Source organism: Pelophylax lessonae (assembly GCF_965119305.1).
Source record: "Pelophylax lessonae genome assembly, chromosome: 4".
Classification (NCBI taxonomy): domain Eukaryota; kingdom Metazoa; phylum Chordata; class Amphibia; order Anura; family Ranidae; genus Pelophylax; species Pelophylax lessonae.
The window spans coordinates 271,952,250-271,975,226 of NC_138771.1; the positions used below are offsets into that span (position 1 = coordinate 271,952,250).

Here is a 22,977-nt window from a genome sequence, read left to right on the forward strand (position 1 = left end):
TCTGTCTTTTTGAGCTGCTTACTGGAGACAATTGGAGGATTGAGTGGATCCACCTAACCCTGAGCAGAGTGGACAGTTTTGGAGTCTGATTGCAGTTAGGAGTCTGTGCTGTAGGTAAGTGTGCATGCTAGCCGGTGGAGGATCAGAGTCACAATTTATACATAATGAAGTATGTGTGTTGATTTGAAGCAACAGCACCTCCCAGGTTTTGGACTTCACACATAAGGACTTTCAGTGTGCTTAATTGTTATTCCCACTATTTGGAAGTGAAGTCACATGGTCTCGCTCTTCATACAATAATATTTTCTATGATTTATAGGTTAAACTCCTGGAGGGTGTTTACTGTTATTTGTGTACATTTACAGGCCTCTACTTGGTACACCTTGCCAGTACTGATTTGGACACCATTTTTCCTTCAGAATTGCCTTAATTCTTCCTGGCATAGATTCAACAAGGTGTTGGAAACATTCCTCAGAGATTTTGATCCATATTGATATGATAGCATCACGCCGTTGCGGCAGATTTGTAGGTTGCACATCCATGATACGAATTTCCAGTTCCACCACAACCCAAAGGTGCTCTATTGGATTGAAATCTGGTGTCTGTGGAGACCATTGGAGTACAGTGACTTTATTGTCATGTTAAAAAAAAAAAAAAACAGCTTTAGATGATTTGAGCTTTGTGACATGGTGCATTATCCTGCTGGACAAAGCCATCAGAAGATGGGTACACTGTAGTCAGAGGGGTTTGAACATGGTCAGCAACAATACTCAGGTAGGCCGTGGCATTTAAACAATGCTCAATTGGTACTAAGGGGCTCAAAATGTGCCAAGAAACTATCCCCCACACCATTACACCACCAGCCTGAACTGTTGATACGAGGCAGAATGTATCCATGCTTTCATGTTTTTTACGCCAAATTCTGACTCTACCATCTAAAATGTTGCAGTTGAAATCAAGACTTCTCAGACCAGGCAATGTATTTCCAATCTTCTATTGACCAATTTTGGTGAACCTGTGCAAATTGTAGACTCATTTTCCTATTCTTAGCTGACAGAAGTTACACCTGGTGTGGTCTGCTGCTGCTGTAGCCCATCTGCTTCAAGGTTCGATGTGTTGTGCATTCAGAGATGGTATTATGCATACCTTGGTTGTAACAAGTGGTAATTTTAGTTACCGTTGCCTTTTTATCACCTCAAACCAGTCTGCTCATTTCTCCTCTGACAACAAGCCATTTTCATCCACACAACTGCCACTCACTGGATATTTTCTCTTTTTCGGACCACGCTCTGTAAACCCTAGAGATGGTTGTGCATGAAATTCCCAGTAGATCAGCAGTTTACTCAGACCAGCCTGTCTGGCACCAACAACCATGCCACGTTCAAAGTTACTTAAATCCCATCTTTCCCATTCTGATGCTCGGTTTGAACTTCAGCAAGTTGTCTTCACCACATCTAGATGCCTAAATGCATTGAGTTGCTGCCATGTGATTGGCTGTTTATCAATTTGTGTTACCAAGCAATTGAACAGGTGTACATAATAAAGTGGCCGGTGAATATAAATATATTTATATTTTTTGTTTTCATAAATCTGTATCTATGCACAGTTAGATCATTTATTATTTATATTTAATTTATCTAAGGTATGGGAACACTTTGGGTTGCTTGCGGCAGCTCTGTCAATTCAATTGCTATTTGGCCGCGTGAGTTGCTTCTTTCTTTTAAATAGGTGATTAGTGCCACTTTTCTTATGGCATATTCATGGACTGAAAGCTGGGGGTGCTTAGAAGGTGCTCTAAATGCCTGCAAATACCCTATTCTGAGGTCTGTAGTGCCGATCATCTCTGAAAGGCACTGGAAGCCATATGGTAAGGGGGAGGACACATGTATGATATTTTTGTTATTCTTGAACAATTGTAGACCTCATGCACAGTGGGCGTTTGTCCAGTTCTCCTGAACCCCTTTTTCCTGGTCTAAAGCAACGTTTTTGTAAATGCGTTTAGACGAGTCAAGCGTTTGGGAAATTTCATTGGCCAGAATTAAAATTTATTTCTGGCTAGTGAAATAAATGAACGCTCTAGTGCTAAATGAGACTAATGTTTAGGCACATTGAGACGCATTAAGCCAAAATGCTTCTGCTCTTGAACATGCTGGCAGTGTTTTGTTTTTTCGCCTCTAAACGCATTGACAACTATGTGTGCATGCATGGACACCTAGGCGAACACAGAGGGGGCAATTAGAGGCAGAAATAAAATGTCAAATGCTCCTAAAAGTGGCGTTTTTAACGCCCAGTGTGCATGAGGCCTTAGAGACGTACAAGGAACTCCCAAACAAAAAAGGTTTTTTTTTTTTTTTTTGTTTTTTATACAGAGGCTTATTTTTCTGCAGTGGTGCTAGAAGAGTTGTCCTTTATTGTCAGGTGTATTCCCTTTAAAATGTATGTATTCATTAAGATGTCACATTCCATAATTTTAATTGAGCACTGTCCTCATTTTATCCACTTTGATCACTTCTGAGAATAAATAAGATTGGGAAATGACTTTGTTGGAATGCTACCAAATGTCTCTTTTCTCTTCATGTGACAGCCAGTCTGCAGGCAGCACAAGGATTGAAAAGGAATGTGATTTACAAATGCAGGGACACCAGCTGGTGCACTGTCAGAAATAGCTGCAAAAATACATGGATTAAAAATATTAGCATGGCTTTATACGCTGCTGGCTAGCATACATTTCCAGCATAAGTAACTAATGCATTAAATAAGGATATACTGAATCAATATTAATGTTTGGTTGTATACTCATTCCTAAAAAGTTTTGCCTGCAGAAGGCTAGATCCACACCGGTGATTTAGGCTATTGCAAATTGTAGCGGAAGGAATCAGATTTATGAGTGGCTGCCGACCATTTTCACTATAACAGGTCACCGGTGGCCGCAGCTATTCACGGCTCTCTGCATAGCCCATAACAGCGGGACAGGGCTGTTCCCATCACACGGATGTGGCATTTTAAACTTGTTCTGCAGAGTTTAATGACCCTCCTCACTGCCTGTCAAATGCTCTCTGAAAAGCAGTGACTGGAAGGAGAAAGCCCGAGATCAGTAAAACGGGTATTTCTGTAGATCCTGACCTGGAGTTTAGAATAGATGAACGACTCCTGGGGTTTGCAGTGTGCAGGAGCTAAAAGAAAAAGGACCTGGTCAGGTAGAGTGGCAGGAGAGCATCAGGACATCTCCTAGGCAAAGCTCTTCCCACTGTACTGATCAGCTCCTCAGGCTCTCTTATTTCAGTTCTTGCAGCTTTCCACATGGACATCTGTCAGCATGCCGCTCTGAGCCTAGCCTGTCAGCTTCCTCACTGACAAAGCCAGCAGGCTCCAAGAGGCATGCTGACAGCGGAGGAACTGTCAAATGGCCCAGTGTGGCCCTGGGGCTGCAATTTGCTCAAGTCTGAATTACATGATCTTGTAAACGAAACGCCCTATACTGCATTGCAGTTCAGCAGAGACTGGTCGAATTTCAATCCATCTATGGCCGTTGAATGGGACTGTTGGAAAACTTTTGTTGATCAGTCAGCTGCAGCCCCAAATCAATGTATTCTGACAGCATGTAGATTGTATGAATTGCAAGAAAAAACATTTATGGCCAGCCAAAGAACACTGGAATATTCCTTCAAATTGCATCATACCGTACATCTCTGCAATAGATAAAAATATTCCCCTTAAAGGCCCTGCAGGTAAAGAAAAATAGGTGTCCTAAATCCTATTGTATGCTGACAAAACACAGCTTTTTTTGTTGGCAGAATGTGGTCAGCCCTGCCCACTGTCTTGTGTCAAACTACTCAAACTACTCACCTACTCCCAATCAGTTCTCTACAACAGTGGTCCTCAACTCCGGTCCTCGGGGCCCACTAATAGGCCAGGTTTGCAAAATAACTAAATTACATCACAGGTGATCTCATTTTCTGCTCAGTGATTGCAGTATTCTAGTCAGCATCGTCCCAAGGTAATACTTAAAATCTGGCCTGTTAGTGGGCCCCGAGGGCCGGAGTTGAGGACCACTACTCTACAACATAAAGGCCAACCATTCTCTAGTTCAAGATAAAAACCAAAAGGGCTCTTTAAAGAGAACACACAAGTTTGCAGAGAACCCAGGACAGCTCTAAATTTCTGACAAGATCAAAATTTTTTTGCGCTTCTCAAACATAACAAAAAAAAAAGGAGCAAATTAAAGTAGTTTATTGTTTGGGTTTACATACGTTTTAATACTGAATGAAGCCCAATATACAGACCCCTTGAGGCTCACTTCACAGCATGCTTTCATATTAGCATGCATTTTCAAGAAAAAGCATGTAAATAGAGGCAGTGCAATTAGCCCTAAAAAAGTTTCACATATAGAGCGCTGTAATGCCTGGAAATTGCAATAAATAACTATAACAGCACAAAAATTCCAATTCCAGAAGAAAAAAATTTTTTAGTGGGTTGATTTTCTCAGGAAATGATAGAACTATCTCTAAAAGCATCACAGACAAACACTTTAGGAGAGTGGGAAAGGATTAGAATTTCTGTCAGTTTTTATTGATTGTCTGTGCCTTTCTGTGACAAGTGCACCCTCATTTCCTCTATGGATGTCACGGGAAGTAAGGGAAGATGTCCCCCCAATGTGATCACAGACATAAAAAAAACTGACAAAAAAAATTACTGAATCAAAATAATAGGTGTTTTACTGCAGCTACTGAACTACCAACCCAACAGCATATATTTAAAGTAGCAGTAGTAAAGCCTACCCTGCAATAAAGTAAAAAATATGTTTCGGTATGTGTATAGTCCCTCATCTCTCTTATACTTGCCTAATCCCAATCTTGATCCGGTGCTGTGCTCATCCGCAGAGGCTTACTCCTCCTCTCGCTGCTCTCACAGGCTTTGCTATAGCAGCGTGAGCCATTGGCTGGGGCAGGGGAAAGCCTAGCTGTCTGTGTCTATAGACGGAGGCTGTACGGCTCAGGGGCAAGCCCGCAGGTGTGCCACAATAGGAAGCAGCTTCTTATGGGGACACACCAAGAAGGAGAAGGAGCCAAGAGCAATTGCGTAGGACTGGTGAAGGGCACAGAGCAACTTTTATTTTAACCACTTGCCTACTGGGCCTATTTTTGACACTTGGTGTTTACAAGCTAAAATCAGTTGTTTTTGCTAGAAAACTACTTAGAACCCCCAAACATTATATATTTTTTTTTTTTAGCAGAGACCATAGAAAATAAAATGGAAATTATTGCAATATTTTTTATCACACCGTATTTGCACAGCGGTCTTCCAAACGCAATTTTTTTTGAAAAAATTCAACTTTTTGAATTAAAAAATAAGAATCCAGTAAAGTTAGCCCAATTTTTTTCTATAATGTGAAAGATAATGTTACGCCGAGTAAATAGATACCCAACATGTCATGCTTCAAAATTGCGCACGCTCACGGAATGGCGACAAACTTTGGTACTTAAAAATCCCCATAGGCGACAGTTTAAAAATTTCTACAGGTTGCCATGTTAGATTTACGGCGGAGTTCTAGGGCTTAAATTATTGCTCTTGCTCTATCGATCATGTGTGGTTTGAACACCGTTTACATATGTGGGCGGGGTTTCCATATGCGTTCGCTTCTGCGCGCGAGCTAACGGGGACAGGGCGCTTTAATTTTTTTTTTTTTTTAACTATTTATTTTATTTATAATTTTTTTATTTTTACACCGTTTAAAAAAAAAAAAAATTGATCATTTTTATTTCTATTACAAGGAATGTAAACATTCCTTGTAATAGAAATAGGCACGACAGGACCTCTTTTTTGTGAGATCTGGGGTCAAAAAGTCCTCAGATCTCACAAGTACACTAATAAAGATAAAAATTTTAAAAATGACAAAAAAAAAAAAAAAAAAAAAAGGGACCTTTAAGCCGGTTGCTAGGCAACGATGTTTGCCGTCGCTCCGGTCCTCCAAGAGCATAGAGTCGAGTGAGGGCAAGCTTGCCCTCACTCGACATCCTGTCTGTGAGGATCCGGGACCCGATTGTTTTCCCCGCTGCCGGCGGGTCCGGTAAGCAGGGAAAAGGACCGGGAAGCGGCGGGAGGGGGGGCAACTCTTCCGCCATCCCGGAGGGTGATCTCGCGGCGAATCCGCCACTGGGACCACCCTTATCGGAAAGCCGATCGTCTGCAGTTTAAAAAAATACCAGGGTTATGGCAGCTATCTGCTGCCATAACACCGGTATTTAGGTTTAAACTCAGGACGTATATATACAGTGGCCGGTAGGGAGGTGGTTAAAAGAAAAAAAAAAAAAAAAAAAAGACTTTATAAACGCTTTAGTTCATGCTTAGAGAATGGAACAATAATTACGCTAGGACCATGTCAACTTAGTATCATCACATCACATAAAGAGAAGTTGGGCTAGGAGCCCACAGAAGTGATCATCAGCCCACCAATTACCTCAGATGCACTAGCTGTTTTGGTAAAGGGCAGAATTGCCAGTCTAGCTTGGTCCAATGCGTATCCTGCACATAATTATTGTGGAAAACCGCACGGTTTAGTCATATAACTAATTATATTAATAATAATTATAATATAATATAATAATAATATAATAATAATTATTAATAATTATATTTGCCACGTTTTTTTTTTTTTTCCTTATAATCCACATAACTACACAAATGGAATCAGGCTATTTTCCTACTGTATAGAAGGGTTGGTAAGGATGCAGAAACTGGCATGATAACATAATAGTACATACATGCCAGAAATCACACACTTAACAGTTTCACTACCATGTTCACTTGCAGCCTTACTTAAACCTTTCTGAACGATCATAGTGACCTTTTACAGGCTATTCAACAATCAATATATTCCCACATTAAAGAACTATTAAAAATTCCACATGTGGCCCTATCCTTATAATTCTCAACCAAGAGTTATGCATTTAAGGGACAAAATGGAAACAGGCACCAGGTCACTGACACAATAGGTAGAAGATTTTTATATTGACATTTTCAGTGTGTGGATTACTTAAGAGAGTAGGAGTTTTTCTTCAGCTGTCTCCTGACCCAGATAGAAGGGGGTGATGTTGCAATGCAGAAAATATAATAACACTGCAGATGTGGTGCTTACCGTGTACAGCTCATTAAGTACTTTCATTAGATCCTCATGAAGCTGAAAAGCAATTTCTTTGCTCTGTAATGAAATAAGAGAAAGCAGTGTAAATTGAATGCAAATACAGTTATCTCATCTTGCAGGCTTTTAAAAAATTGTTGCTTAAACTAAACTATCAAAGCGCAGATCATTTAGGCAATTGTACTGTGGTTTCAAATAAAGGCCTTTTAAAAAATAATTTGTATGAAAGATTCCTAAATTTACAGAGTCTAGTAAATACTAGTCTGACTTGCAAACCTTTTTAAAAAGCCATGCTTAACGGGCACATCCTAAAATAACCAGTCTGATGAAGACGGTGCTGCGGATATGGACTCGGGCGCGGGTGATATATAACACACCTCTACATATATCCCCCCACACTCCGCTGTGGGGTAATCCTAATCTAATACATCTGTATCAACTTCCTGATCCCCAGGTATGGGCGGCCAGAGGGATTGTGACCATGAAACATGTTATTAAAGATGGAAGACTTCAAGGCTTTGACACTCTCCAGTCTACCCACTCATTGCCTCCCACTATGGGGTTTCGTTACCGCCAGCTTAGTCATGCTATGCGGGCCCAGTTCCAAGGCCCTGTTGTCTTGGAATCAGACCCTTTGGAGAAAATGCTAACTTTTAAGGTAATAGGGAAAACTTTCTCTGCTATATATTTTATACTCTCAACAGATCATAGTCAGTCTCTTGAGAAAACCTATAATAAATGGAAGGATGACATCCCAGACCTGACTGTTGAAGATTGGGAGGACTCGGTTAATAATTATATCCCCTCAATGATAGCGGCTAGGGACAGATTCATACAACTCAAATTCTTACACAGAGCATACTACACGCCGCAACGTCTTGCTAGGATATATCCCATGAAGGATCCCTCGTGCACCAGATGTGGGCATGAAATTGGTACTTTTTTACACGTTGTTTGGTCGTGCCCTGAGCTGGCAACCTTTTGGAAAGCGGTGACGGATACTATTGGGGAAATTTTTGACACTATGATTCCTTTGGACCCAAAGGTAACTCTATTGAGTAACCTTACAGAAGTGGCTGGGGATAAATATGCTAAAATGTGTATTATGTATACCCTGTTTTATGCCAGGAGAGAAATCCTTTTGCGATGGAAGTTACCTGAACCTCCCACCCGATCAACCTGGATAGCTGCCGTTACTAAGACACTTCCATTCTACCGTTTTACATACGGTAGTAGGAATTGCCCAAAAAAATTTGATAAAGTGTGGTCAGCCTGGATCGATGCTGTAGGCGTGCCAATGTCACCTGTTCCATAATGATAGAAGCAGGAACTTATTAACTAATTGATGATATTCTATTTTTTTATATATTATATTTTTATTTATTTTTTTTTCTCTTCTTTCTTTCTTTCCTTTTCTGCCTCTAAATTGGTTTATTGATATTCCCCTTCCCTTCCTCTCCTAAATAATTTTTTTTTTTTTTTGTGTTTGTATGTATGGATAATATTTTTTCTTGTGCAGAGTAATGTATTGTAGCTGTAAATATTTGTCTTGTTTATATGTCTAACAATAAAAAAAATTTAATTGTAAAAAAAAAAAAAAGCCATGCTATTGCATGAAAATATGAGAGTAGATACTTTGTAACATGATGTAAACAACCTGAGATAAGGAAATGGTACAACAAAGCTGTACACAATTAAAAGCGAAAAAAAAAAACCTTTAATACAAAAGGGTTAAAACAGGAAATGAGGGGAAATGTTCCCACAAGAGGCACAGAAAACAATAAAAACACTTTAGTAGCCCCTGAAAGAGCTAAGGGAGACGATCATTCAAACTCACCCACCTGTTCCCAGCCAATTCTAAGATTGAGAACGGAGCGATCACATGACCATTGATCTCTCACAGCAGAGAGCAGCGACTCAGTCAGGTTGGAGGGGGGGGGGGGGGGTGTTCATTCAAGCTCTGAGAGCTGGATGAATCCTTCTAGAGCCCGAACCGATAGCCCGCTGTCAGATGATTCGGAGTCCCAGGAGAGCAAAAATGTGTGTGACCCACAAGAAAAGTATGGCCAAAACCGCATTGGCCATACTTCTTTTAAAACCGCTGAAAGATTCATGATGGTGTCTGTGCCTTAACTGGAAACATTTCCGTTCACCCTCTATCTTACCTTTATGTGAGATATGACCTCTTATGATTTTGAAGTCCTAATATTTGGTTAGAGCCCTAAATTCTTGTGGTGGTTGGCTAGCGCTCCCTAGAGTGGACTGTTTGGCATGACCTTTTACTCTAAAACCCCGTACACATGGATTGAAAATCAGGCGGTATCGCCCGGTTCAATAGAAACCAGCTGACATTCAGCCCGCGTGTATGGCACCCGGTCCGACAGAAGCCAGCCGAACATTTAGCTTCTCTCAAAGGGTCATGACCAGAAAAGGTCTGCCGATCCTGCTCCCGATCAGCGCTTTGAGCCAATGGCTGACAGTGGTGACCGGTGTGTTCTGGAGGGGGGCCGCCTCTACCCCGTCAGAACAAAATAGCTCAGTGGGAGAGATCACTGTACTAACATCAGATTGTTAGTACAGCAGCTCCTCTCAAGCTCTTTAGCAATTTTTTGTTCAATCCATTGGGCTGAATGGAAAAACAAGTGTGTGTACTAGGCTTAAGGAAGCGCTTTGGACTTTTTGGTTACAATTACCGTATTTAATCGGCGTATAACACGCACCTAAATTTTAGGAGTGAAATTTCAGGAAAAAAGCTGAAATTTAAAATAAACAGCTTTGAACTTAGAACATTTTTTTTTTTAATCAAATGCAGTCTTACAAGTGCCCACGAATGCAGCCTTATCAGCGCAGTGCCCACAAATGCAGCCTCGCCAGCGCAGTGTCCTTAAATGCAGTCTCGCCAGCTCAGTGTCCATATATGCAGCCTCGGCAGCGCAGTGCCCATATATGCAGCCTCGCCAGCGCAGTGCCCATAATTGCAGCCTCGCCAGCACAGTGCCCATAATTGCAGCCTCGCCAGCGCAGTGCCCATACATGCAGCCTCGCCAGCGTAGTGCTCATACATGCAGCCTCGCCAGCGCAGTGCTCATAATTTCAGCCTCGCCAGCGCAGTGCCCATACATGCAGCCTCGCCAGCGCAGTGCTCATAATTTCAGCCTCGCCAGCGCAGTGCCCATATATGCAGCCCCGCCAGCGCCATTGCCACTATCTGAATCTCTTTTAAATAAGTCCAGGAAGCAGCACTGAGAGGTAGAAGGGGGCGGGGCCGAGGAGAAGGAAGGACGCGCTGTCATCGGAAGTCCCGGAGCCTGTGATAGATGCTGGCATAGGAGGCGGGACTTCCGATGACAGCGCGTCCTGTCCTTTCTTCTCCTCGGCGCCACCCACCCCCTTCTACCTCACGGCGCTGCTTTTTTTTTATATCGGCGTATAACACACACTGCTGCTTTTTCCTCCATTTTTAGGAGGAAAAAGTGCATGTTATACGCCGATGAATACAGTATTTCATATTCTGGCAATGTGAAAGGCAATGGGGAAAATATAGGGTGAAATGACAGCATCAGCAAACAGTAGTTCTAAGCCTCCCAATTTTGATAGAACATTCTGTTTAAAAAAAAATGGAAAAGTAGTAAAAAGGTAAAGCAGAAAAGAAGGCAAGTGTAGTGCGTGTATCCAGATGAAAAATTCAAACACAAACGACAAATTCAAAGTCTATCATGCACAGGTATTGTCGTTAATTTAGATTTTTTTCAAAATAATAAAATGGTGGTAATCGCCGGAACCAACCAGACTGACAGACAGACATACACCAGAAAATTGAATCTAGAAAGTTTTTGGTACTACTGGACACTTATGCCCCGTACACACGTGCAGATTGTCGGCCGAAAAGATTCGGCCGACGACCGATCGGCCGATTTTTGGCTTGTTAGTATGATGCTTCCGACAGCCGACAGCGCACTTTCGGCCGAAAAGAATCTGTCCTGCAAGCATTAAAATTTTTGTATGCCGACACCAGAGCGGCCGATTGTTCGCCAGTCAATACAGAATTCGGCCGACAGACAGCAGATTTGCAAGACTGGGCATGCTCAGAAAAGAAAAAACACAGGGAAAGTTAACCATCACATGACATCACTTCTGCAGTCGGCTGTAGTCGGCGGACAAAATTCTTGTGCAGTCTTTTGCACTTTTCAACAGACACCGACAGCCCTGGACAAAAGACGGCCGATCGTTCGGCCGACGCTCTGCACGTGTGTACGGGGCATTACTCTATTACATTTTCTCACACAGTACCACAGTAGACGAATCCACAGAAAACCTGACCCTACAAAACTTATCTGCTGGGTGTAAAAAGATCCAAAATGTGTTGTGCAGTACTATCAAACTACTAACTTCATGGGAAAAACAATATTTCTTATTATACTGACTCAGCAGACTGAATAGCTCAGGTGTGAATACAAAAGCAGGAAACTGTATACTCGCCGTTACAATCCTAGATTCTGAAACATTCTGAGCAACAATGAACGACAAAAACATTAAAACAATGGAAAACTCAGTGAGGGGATAACAAATTTGAAATAAACTCCTCTACCACACATCTATACAGAACACAGAGCCTGTTCATCTTTAAATCTCAGTCCTCATATAGTGGTAGAAATTTGGAGATTTGCAAAGGAAATCCTGAAAAAAAAAAATATTACAATATGCAAATGTATGCACATAATTTACAAAAACTATGCAACTGCTATTGTTAATTTGGTACACCTAATGCAAATCATCCATACCGTGGGACATAAGCATATCTTATATATGCCCCCAAGCAAGCATGAAAATCAATTCACTGATGTTGTAAATGATATGCAAACATGAGGCAAACCTTGATAATTAAAAAGACACAAAAACAAAGAGAATGGGACATAGTTTGAAACTATAAAAAAAAAAAAAAAACAAACATGCACAAACTGTAAACTACTTTTAATTGCAAAATGATTTTAAAACTAGAAGGGAAACTGAATTCACGCAGCTCAACTCTTTATGGAGCTCCCCCAATCTGTTTTGCCTGAAATTCTTTGTTTTAGTGTATTTTTAGTATAGCTGGTGGTAAGGATCCATAACAAAATGAATTTGCAACGTTTAAGATCCACATTCCAAGATGATCACATTTTGTTCATCACATCTAGAGTGACATATTCCTGTAAACTGCACCCACACAGCTTAAGTAATACTTTCCAAGGGCTGCCAAATGAATATAGCGGTGGAATCATATGCCTATTGTTAACATTTTTATTTTTTTGTGGAAGCATAGGACAACGTAAATTGCTTTTCTATGATTAAACATTGTGTACACTACACCATTAGGGCTGGGTTCTCACTAATGCAGCTGTAGGTCACAGCAGGGGTTCGGGGCGCCCCTGTTCACCAATTCAGGTGCAAACCAAGTCCAAATTTTTGCCTGAATTTGCACCTGAAATGGAGCCAAAGACGCACAGGACCCTTTTACAATGCGGACCGCGGTCACCCCCAGAGCTCTGCGAATTGGCTCCATTGAAAGCCGGTCACACTCTCCTGTCATGCGAATTGGATGAGGGAAACGGGCATCCAATTCCCATCAGCATGAACCTAGCCTAAAGCTGAACGTCATCTTTTGTTACACTTTACATAGCTTCCTCTGATTGGCAAAGGTTGTGACATCATCAGCCCGCCTTTGACTCAGCCAAGCAGAGGAAGCTTTGTATTCATTGCTAGATTACATAGTTTTCTCTTAATGGCTGAGTGGCTCAGATAGACTCTATTGGGTTCCGGGTATGAGACAGGAAGTCTTGGCTCAAACCCGGAACACAGTGCGATATATGCCTCTGTGTATGTAGCTTAAGCGGTCTCACGTGTTAATGTAACAAAAGCTGGAGTTCCGCTTTAGGGCTGGCCATAGATGGAGCGAATTTCTTTCCTGCAACCAGACCGTATTCACTGGAAATCCCTCTCGCTGAGCCATTGTGTTCTCACGGAGGGGTTAGCCACCATGATTGCTAGCAGCTAAGAAAGTCGCTTGCAATAATCGCATGCAAAATCTGTCAGGCTGGTTGTACCCAAATTGATCGATCAATCAATTAGGGTACATTCACAGCCTGCCCATACATTGTTTGCATCTCGGCCGGTCCCTGTTGAACAAAGTCTATGGCAGGCTTAAGGCTTCACATGGCTGTACAATGCCCAAAATCAGCATGTCTAACCGAAATAAGCCCTTAGAGAGGTTGCATGCCCTATAGAACAGTTACATTTTAGTACAAATGAAGGTAATGTCTTTTCTTTTACACTGATTTTATGGGGTTTTTTTCCAGTATGATGTCTCTCGTCATGTTTACATTAGTAAGACCTACAAAATATTCTTAAAAAAATAAAGTGACATTTTTTAGTACCAACACACACACACACACACACACACACACACACACACACACTTGGCAGTTGGCCAGAATACAGCTTTCAGTAGACTGCCCTGTAAATGGCTGAAAGCTTAATTGTGGATTTCTTGCCATGTGTTTACTACTGCTTTACTTCTGTAGCTTGGACTGTTATAAGACACCAATGGTCCCTGAAGACCATTATTAAAAACTTTCAAATACCTCTGCAGCACCCCAAGAAGCCAAAGCAATCCTATGCAAGCTTGGACTGCAGAACATTAATGACTGGAACGCTCCATTGTATGTAACAATAAAATGTAGACATCTCTCTACTGGTTGCTGAGATACCAACATTGCAATGCGTGATGCAGCGTCTCTTGGAAACCTCAAAGCCAATAATGGGTTATCCCGAAACCCAGCAGAGGCTCATTGACTTTAGTATCTGTATTTTGCAGGCACAGAATAATGCCTTCTATTATAAGGTTTGTTTGCGTACAGTTATGAAATGCCGCTTTCCTAAAAACTGGAGAAATCACACTCTTTAGGGCTATTTCTCATGGTCGTGAACTGATAGCCTAATAGCAACAAAAAAGGTTCATGTACCATTTTTGGGAGCACAATACATGTTAATGTCTTTATGTGCTGCTTTGCTCACCCATCAGCAAAGTGGCTTGAGGTACCATTCACCAATTAAATTGCAATAGGTTTTCGAATAAGTGCATTTTTCAAGGCACATGTCCATATTATCTATGTGCCAGCCAGAAGAAAACACATGCAAAATGCAAATAAAACCCACCTTGCATTACATTTTCACATGATGCATTAAACCAAACCGATAGTTTTCAGATGATTTTCGGCCCGAGTGTACCCAGCATAGGGCCATGCACACGTATTGCAGCTAGCAGCAGCAGCACACAAAAGTTACAAATTTTACGAAAATGGTCGTTTTTTGATGGGTCGGCAGCCCATTGATTTCAAAGACCAATTGCAACATATGTTGGCGTGCAACTATGCATGTTAACGCACCACACAAATGTAAATGGACCCTTAACCAAGAATTACAAGTGGTCCAATGAAAGGACTATAAACCCTAGTTACTTATAGCTATTACACACCATCAAAGTCCTAGTATGTTATAAACAAGTACCAACATCAAAAACAACATCACCCAGAGAAAGCCATGATATAATTATTCCTTTACAGATTTACTGCAGTTTTTCATACTAAGGCAGGCCATACAGAGTTTAAATGCATGATTCAAGCTGTGTATGGTCGGCTGACTGTACCAAGTTGATCGATCAACTTCGGTACAACCAGCATGCCAGGTTTTACCTGCGATTTTCGCTAGGGGCTACTATAGCCGCTAGCAATAATCACTGTCTTCTCCCAGCGGGAACGGCTCCCCCTGCCAAGACAATAGGACGGCAGGAAGGATTCCAACATCACCATGGTCTGTGTTGATGGATGAATCGAGCAAATTTCTATCCTGCAAGAAATTTGCTCTGTGTATGGCCGGTGTAGCGTTAAAAAACCATACCCCGTGGAGAAACCATACCGTCGTCACTTCCGGTCTGAAACAGCTGAGCAGCGCAGCAGTGCGCATGCTCAGAGCCGCGGATACGTAAATGAACATGAAAGAATTTGACAAGTGCGCATGCTCGGTGGGCATGAAATTCTCACGGCACTGTGTCTAATGTAATACTTGCGGCGGGTACATTAAAACACTTCGGCTGCAACATCGATCATCTCCTCTGCTATCGCTGTAACTTCCCTCATCTCCGGTAATAAATATTAAAGCGGCGGCGGGAGTATGAGATGTAAATATGACGGCGATCGCGGCTCCGTGATCCGCTTTTATATTTATTACCGGAGATGAGGGCAGTGACAGGGCGAAGAGCGGAGATGATTTATGATGCAGATAAGCTGTTTTAATGTAAGCGCCGCAAGTTTAACTACCGTGAGAAATCCATACCCTCTGTAGCTGAAACGGAAGTGACGAGGGTATGGTTTTCTCACGGGTATGGTTTTTTCACGGAACACCGGCCTAAGACTAAATAGCTGGAAGAAATCAAAAACACAAAAAGGGCATTCTTTGTTAATATTTGGTCCACTTAAAAGCCATTTTTACTTTGATTTCAAGGAAAAAGTCCCAGTTCACATTGGTGCGATGCGGGAACCCTGCAAATCCACTACGGGTTCCCGCATCGCACCCGACTTGCAGGCACAGTTCACACTGCCATATGTGAGCTGGTGGGAGTGTCAATACAAAGTTGACACCCCCAGATTAGTTTGCATATCGCAGTGCGAACTGTCAGTTCAGACAGGAATCGGATCGCATAGGTGTGAACACCCATGTGATCCGATTCTGGTGTGGACTAAGAAAAGGGTCCTGTGCGACTTTGGTCCAAATGCGATGCAAAGTAAGCCATACAATCTGTATGGCTGAAGTCCCATTGCACAGACATCGCATGTGATTTGCACAGCAGTGTGGTGCGAATCACATGCGATGTTAGACTTCGCATATATGTGCACCGGCAATTAAGATCAAAACAAGCCATGCACAAAACTGACAAGTGGTAATTAAACACGGCTAACTGCAACATTTTCCAAATTACTCAGAGTAAATTAACAATGAATAATTTAGGTTTAAGATAAAAGGTCAAACACAACAAAGAAAAGTAAACCTGAAAATAATGATTATATATTTTACTTATCACTGCAAGAACGGATTTTGCAGTAATGTAGATAAAGATAAAGAAAAGCGAGCCCTTACTATATTCCTGATATTCTCCTAAAATGTGTAAGTACAACCCCAATACCAAAAAAAGTGTTTTTTGGTTTTAAAATGGTACAATTTCTCAGTTTAAACATTTGTTTTCTATTCTCTGTGTTGAATAAAATATGGGTTTGTAAGATTTGCAAGTCATTGCATTCTGTTTTTGTGTAGATTTTAAACAGTGTCCCAACTTTTTTGGAATTGGGGTAGTATATTACATAGTGTTATTAAAAAAGAACAAAATTAAATGAGAAAATTTTTTTCAGTCCAAGTTTGTTTTTTTAATTATCTAAAATATAATTGAAATAAATTCCCATTATGCCTTGCACACAAGAAATCAGGCTGAAAGTTGGAATGCCAGTCATTCACTTAACATCAATGGTCAGTGCAGACATCTTTCACACAATGGTAGCCACGTACAGAAATTTCAAGGAGCACTAACAGACACGCAGAGGACTTCAGCAATGTAATGTAACCAATCACAGTCTAACGCAGGGCAGCAAAAACTCCAGCCCATATTGCCACAGAGGAAGACTTCCTGGCGACCAGATCCCCGCCGGTGGGGTGGCATGTGCTGTAATGCCAGGGCTAGTTGGGTAAAGCCAGCATTGCTTGTTACGGTTTGGGAGAACTTTTGCCCTACCCGGTTCACACTGAGGCGACTTTGAAGCTGAAAACGCAATTTTTCTGGAAAAAAAAAAATACACTTTTAACATGTGTTAATTAAAAAAAAAAAAAAATCATCAAGATGGGAGGGACACCCATCCATTTTCTGTCAATATAGAAAGAAGGACAGTGGTGCAGCATCTAACATAATCAGTACAAACAGTATAAGAAACGAAGAACAGAACGCCAAGAAACAATAAGTACGAGGAACGCTGTAATTTACTAGTAGTGCCAGTCGCGCCCTTGGGACAGCCAGACACCCCTTATTGGGAAATAACTGTGTCCGGATGGGGGCAAGACCACACATTTGCGTAATCGAGAAGATTGTATAGAAAATGAACAAATGAAAAAATTATTTCTCTTTGTCAAAATGCAGCATTAAACAATGGTTTAGAAATGAAGGACCATTGATCCCAATTAATCATGTTGTTAGGTGAACAGTTATCAAGGCCCTGCTTGGGGATGCAATACACCTTATTATTGAAAAAGGACTTTTCGGCTAGGGATTGTGAACTAGCAGGAGCAGTGCAACCTTCTCCAAAACAAAACAGGATGCTGCTCCTGCTCACAAAGCAACAACAATCAAACAAAAAAAAGGAAGGGGAGGGGGGGGGGGCGGAGGAATTGGAGAAAAGGAGAGAAGAACAAGAGGAAGAGAAAAGACGAGAGGAAAAGGAAGCCATTTCTGTCCCGGGGGTTCACTATGGTAATGGTTTACAGTTCTAGAAATCGCGTGGGTGGCTGCGCTGATGGGAAGTAGTCTAGCCAGGGCTGCCAGGTGCGTAAAAACGTATCAAACGTATCATGCGTATCCGTTAATATTGCCGTCAGTTTCTCATTCACCAAGGTGCATGCACTCAACTTTTTTCTACGTCAAAATTGAGTGTCTGTCTTCCACACTTTTGCGGTTGTCTGCTTCGTGGCTAAAAATTTATGGGTCACTAGTGTGTGTTCATGTTTAGTGGCGCCATCTATCGGTTTGTGTAAGAATGCCTCTCAGGGATCTTTTTGTAGATTTATATGCAGCACCGGATTGACTATGTTATAGACCCTTATCCAAAGGCGCTTAACCCTAGGGCATGTCCACCATATATGCTTCATATCACCTAGGTCTGAACATCCCCTGAAGCATGTAGAGGGATAGAAAGGGAGCCATTTCGCAATTCTGGCTGGGGTAAAATACCACAGAGAAAGAACTTTAAAATAATTTTCCAAAGCATGTCTCTGGGGTTTGTGTAGCACCAAGGTCCCTTTCCCAATTAGAGCAATAAGATAGGACACACAAATTAGCATTATTTAGTAGGGAAGTATATAATAAGGAGATAAGACTCTTGAGTGGTGGGTGACATCCGGCATCTGGTTTCGAATGCCGTTGTGGTCGTAGACCTATCATGGTTTTTCAAGGTTTCTAGCAGTTGAAGGATTTGGAGAAAACGAAAATTCTCAGAGTGGGGAATGTCATATGTATCTTTGAGGTATTGAACGGAGACTATAGCACTGGAGGAAAAAAACAAAAAAAAAAAAAAAAAAAAAAAAGGAGACCGAACTGTCATTAGGCCCTTGCTACACCACCACTGATAACTCTGGGGACTTCCTAAAGCGGGAGGAAATAAGAGACAGTTAAATATCTCTAGAAGAGGGAGGTTCGGTGATATGATTTGAGCCGAATATTTTATAGAGTCGCATACCGCAAGGGTGTGGTATAAAACTGGGTATAAAGGTTTAGGGCGAAGTTGCAGCAGGAGCCAGGGTATAGAGGGGAGCGGGACCAGATCTAAGTCTTCTACATCAATAAAAGGTCCAAAGGTGTGCGGGCTTTTCCTGCAAACAGTTGGGCAAGAGGAGCCATCTGGGCTGCCTTATAGTAGTAGGCAATGTTCGGCATCCCCAACCCTCACTTGGTCTTGGGCTTTTAGAATAAGTGTCTGTTTAACCACAGCTTGGTCGAGCCCCAGACAAATTTAAAGACAAGGCGTTGCAAGGACCGCAGGACATGTGGGGGACCTAAACAGGCAGAACCCTGAATGGATATAACAGCTTAGGCAGAATGGTCATCTTTTTTGCATATATCCGGCCCAGCCAAGAAATGTGTGTTTTGTTCCAGGACTCCAACAGATGAGTCAGTTCTTTAATAAGGGGAGGATACTTATCACTATATAGAGCTGAATATGTCGGGGTAAGCTTGATCCCAAGGTAGGGGACAGAATCAGACCATGGGAATGAATGTGCTGTCCGGAGAGCGTCATCTGCCAGAGAAATATTCAATGCATGGAACTTGGCCTGATTTACATAAAGGCCTGAGAGGGAGGAGAAGTTATCCAACAGAGATAAAAAAAAAATTGGGGAGCGTAGTATGTGGAGAAGTAATGTACATCAAAATATCATCAGCAAACATGGCTGCTGCATAGTAAGCTCACTGTCATTGTTTACAATACAGCAGGTTTTAGTGAACGTTTGAGAGGTTGTTTCTTTTTACAAGCTGCTGAAACACAAATGTTGGGTGGGGACATGGATAGTCAAGGGCAGTCCTGAAGGCTTGCTATGGAACATTCCTGAAGTGCTGATTTTGCAATAAAAATGCAATTTTTATATCTAGCTACAGACCAAGAATGAGTTGGGTTAGCGTACAAATATTAAGTTGACATTGCTTGACTTACCGTAAAATCCATTTTCCTGATATTCATTGATGGACACTGCTCCTGATCTGCTTAACTATTGGGTTATACTGCCCCCTACAGGAGTAGGACACTAAGCAGAAAAATAAAAAAAGTCTGGCTACGCCAATGGGCAGTCCCGGTAGGTATACTCCCTCTCTCTGCTATAGGTACTCAGTTTTGTTACAAGCAGCATCAGAAAAAATACAACTCCATATGACAGACATAGCTCCTATTCTTAACGATTGGGATGTACCAAAGCAGTGTGTCAAACATTAGGGGTGGAAAAAGCGAAAAAGAAATGACCAAGCCAACCAGCTAAACAGGAGCTCAACCAAAACAACTGGAGCTCACCTGAAAAAAAAAAAACAATACACCCTCAAAGAGGACCGACGACCAAGTGGCCGCCTTGCAAACCTGTGTCACTAACGCCTGATGACGGAAGGCCCAGGAGGCACTGAGCGCCCCAGTAGAGTGTGCCTTGACAGGGAAAGGAGGAACCTGACCCTTGATAGAATAGGCCAGAACCATCGTCTGTCTGATCCATTTGGAAATAGTGGCGGAGGAAGCGGACAACCCTTTGCAAGGCCCATCTGTAAGCACAAATAGTGAGTCTAACTTCCTAAAAGATTTCATAGCTGCCAGGTACACCCTAATTGCCCGGACCACATCCAAGGCAATTTCCTTTGGATGTTTAGGCATGGGACACAGGGAAGGCAACACAATGTCTTCATTCAAATGAAAATCAGAGGACAACTTTTGGAAGGAATGACAGACAGGGACGAATAACCACCTTATCTCTGAACCACCAAGTATAGTGGACAAAATAATGCCAATTCTGACACCCTGCGCGTAGAGGTGATGTAGAAGGCCATCTTCTGGGATAGCGTAAACAGGGGAATCTCCCGAAGATTTTTAAAAGGAGGCTTCTGGAGGACTGAGAGCACCAAACTGAGGTCCCAAGGTGGCAATGGAGACCGCCCTGGGGGGGGGGGGGGGACAAGTGCCTAACTCCCTGAAGAAAAGTACGTACCAGGGAGTATGTGGCCACTGAAAGAAGACCGTTAAGGCTGACACCTGACCCTTGATAGTACACAAGCTCAGTTTCTGCTCAACCTCCCGTTGAAGGAAGGTCAAGATCCGAGCCTACAAATAAGAGCGAGGATGAACCCCAAGAGGCCCACACTACGCAATGTATGTCTTCCACGTACGATGGTATATCTTCCTAGAAGTAGGTTTTCTAGCTTTTAACAGCATAGGAAACCTCTATCCACCAGCACCTAGTGTTCAACAGCCAAGCCGTCAAAGCCAGTGACTAAAGCAGGATGGAAGATTGGTCCTTAGAACAGCAGATCCTCCCAGAGAGGACGCTTTCAAGGAACGTCAGCGACAAGCCGCACCAGATTGGCGTACCAAGCCTGGCGAGGCCAGTTCGGGGCCACTAAGATGACCAGATGAAAGAAATCCCTTCTGCCTCGATCTTGCGTAAAAGACTTGGCAAAAGCTTGAGAGGAGGGAAGGGGTAAATCAGATGATACTGACCACATGGGGTCACCAGCAGATTCCATGACCAAGCCACAAACCTCTGGCCCTTTCTGTTGAGGTGGGAAGCATACAGATCCACCTCGAGGATGCCCCACGGGAGACAACTGATGAAACACCTCCGAATGAAGGGACCAATCCCCTAGGTCCAACGTCTGCCGACTGGGGTAATCAGCCTGCCAGTTTTCCACCCCGGGAATGTGTATTGCAGAGGGGGCATGGAATAAACCATTCCGCCCACCTTAGAATGCCAGCTACCTCCAGAACCACCAAGACACCACTTGGTTCCCTCCCCCCGGTGACTAACATAAGCCACGGCCGTGGCATTATCCGATTGAATACCCCCTGGACATCCCTGAAGATGATCCGTCCAATGGTCCAGGCACAGTCTTATAGTTTGAGTTTCTCCAGAGGAAGGAGCACTCTGGCTAAGGCAGAGTCCAGAGTTAGACCCAAATATTCCAGCTTTGTGGACGGAACCAGAGCAGACTTCTGAAAATTCAGAATTCAGCCAAACTCCCTCAAGCTTGTATGGTGATTTCATGGTTTTCTACCAGAGTAGTAGGAGACTCCACTCTCAGAAGGAGGACGTCCAAGTAGCCCAGTACCGCGATCCCCTATTGGCATAACAATGCTGGCACCGGGGCCAACACTTTCGTGAAGACCCGATGAGCAGAGGCGAGACCAAAAGGGTAACGCCACAAACTGATATGCCATGGCAAAGTGGGGGGGAAACGCTGGAGACCGACACATATTGGAATGCGAAGGTAAGCATCCTTGATGTCGATGGAGGCAAGAAAATCCCCCTGATGCAGGGAAACCACCACCGTGCGAACGGACTCCATTCTGAACTTCTACACCCGCACAAAGCAGTTCAACACCTTGAGGTCCAGAGTTGGATGCATCTTGCCTTCCTTCCTGGGGACACAGGTTTCAGTAAAACCCCCGAAAACGTTCCAAAGTCGGAACCGGGACCATCAATTGCAAAGTAAAAGGTCTTGCACCGCCCCAAAAAGAGCCTGTAAGTGGACCGAGACAGTCGCACTTTGCAAGGAAGAACCTTACCGGAAGATAAGAACAAAACTCGATCTTGTAGCTGGACCGAATGACCTCGTGGACCCACTTGTTCTTGTACCAGGGGAGTCCACGGGTCTGGGAACCAGTTAAGACGTCCCCCCACCCCCCATACAGGTGAGGGTGCACCTTCATGCTGAAGGGGCCTTGTCCAAAGGTTCTGGAGAAGCCTTGCCAGACGAGGTTGATTTGGATCCACCAGAGGAGATCCTGAAAGGCTCTGATCCCTTGTCAGTCGATCCTGAGGAACGAAACAACTTCTGATCAGCCGAGGAGGGCCCAGGTCTACGAGGAGGGTCCTTGCCCTTAGTAGCCTGCAGAAGAAAGGTACCTTTAATGAGGTCATCCAGGGTAGCACCAAACAGACGATCTCCTTGAAAGGAAGATCAGTCAAGGCCTTTTTAGAAGTCGGGTCAGCAAACCAGCATTGGAGCCAAAAGACATGCCGAAGGACCACTGCCAAAACAGAGATCTGAGCCACTAGAGGAGTCACATCCAAAGAGGCATCACAGATAAACTGCACCCCCTGGACCAGCTGGTCCGCCAGCTCAGCAAAGACAGGGGGGGAGCCACTCCCCCTACAGTTCACGGCATAAAAGCTTAGCCCACTTGGCAATGGTAAAACCGGAGTCAGTGGCGAACCAGCCAGGGTGTACAAATTGGGGGCCACAGCCTCCACCTTCCTGTCAGCCAGGTCCTTAAAGGCCAGGGACTCTTCAACCGGAACCA

General features: G+C 43.0%; 1 protein-coding gene across 7 annotated transcripts in view; it reads right to left on the reverse strand.

Moving 5' to 3' along the window:
- The window catches only part of SRGAP1 (SLIT-ROBO Rho GTPase activating protein 1), a 297,632-nt gene that overhangs the window by 139,218 nt on the left and 135,437 nt on the right, over window positions 1-22,977 (reverse strand). For all 7 annotated transcript variants that reach the window (XM_082254987.1, XM_082254986.1, XM_082254988.1 and 4 more), the window contains exon 4: window positions 7,136-7,198. In XM_082254987.1, coding sequence (XP_082111113.1) covers window positions 7,136-7,198 — 63 coding nt within the window. The remainder of the gene's footprint in view (window positions 1-7,135; window positions 7,199-22,977) is intronic.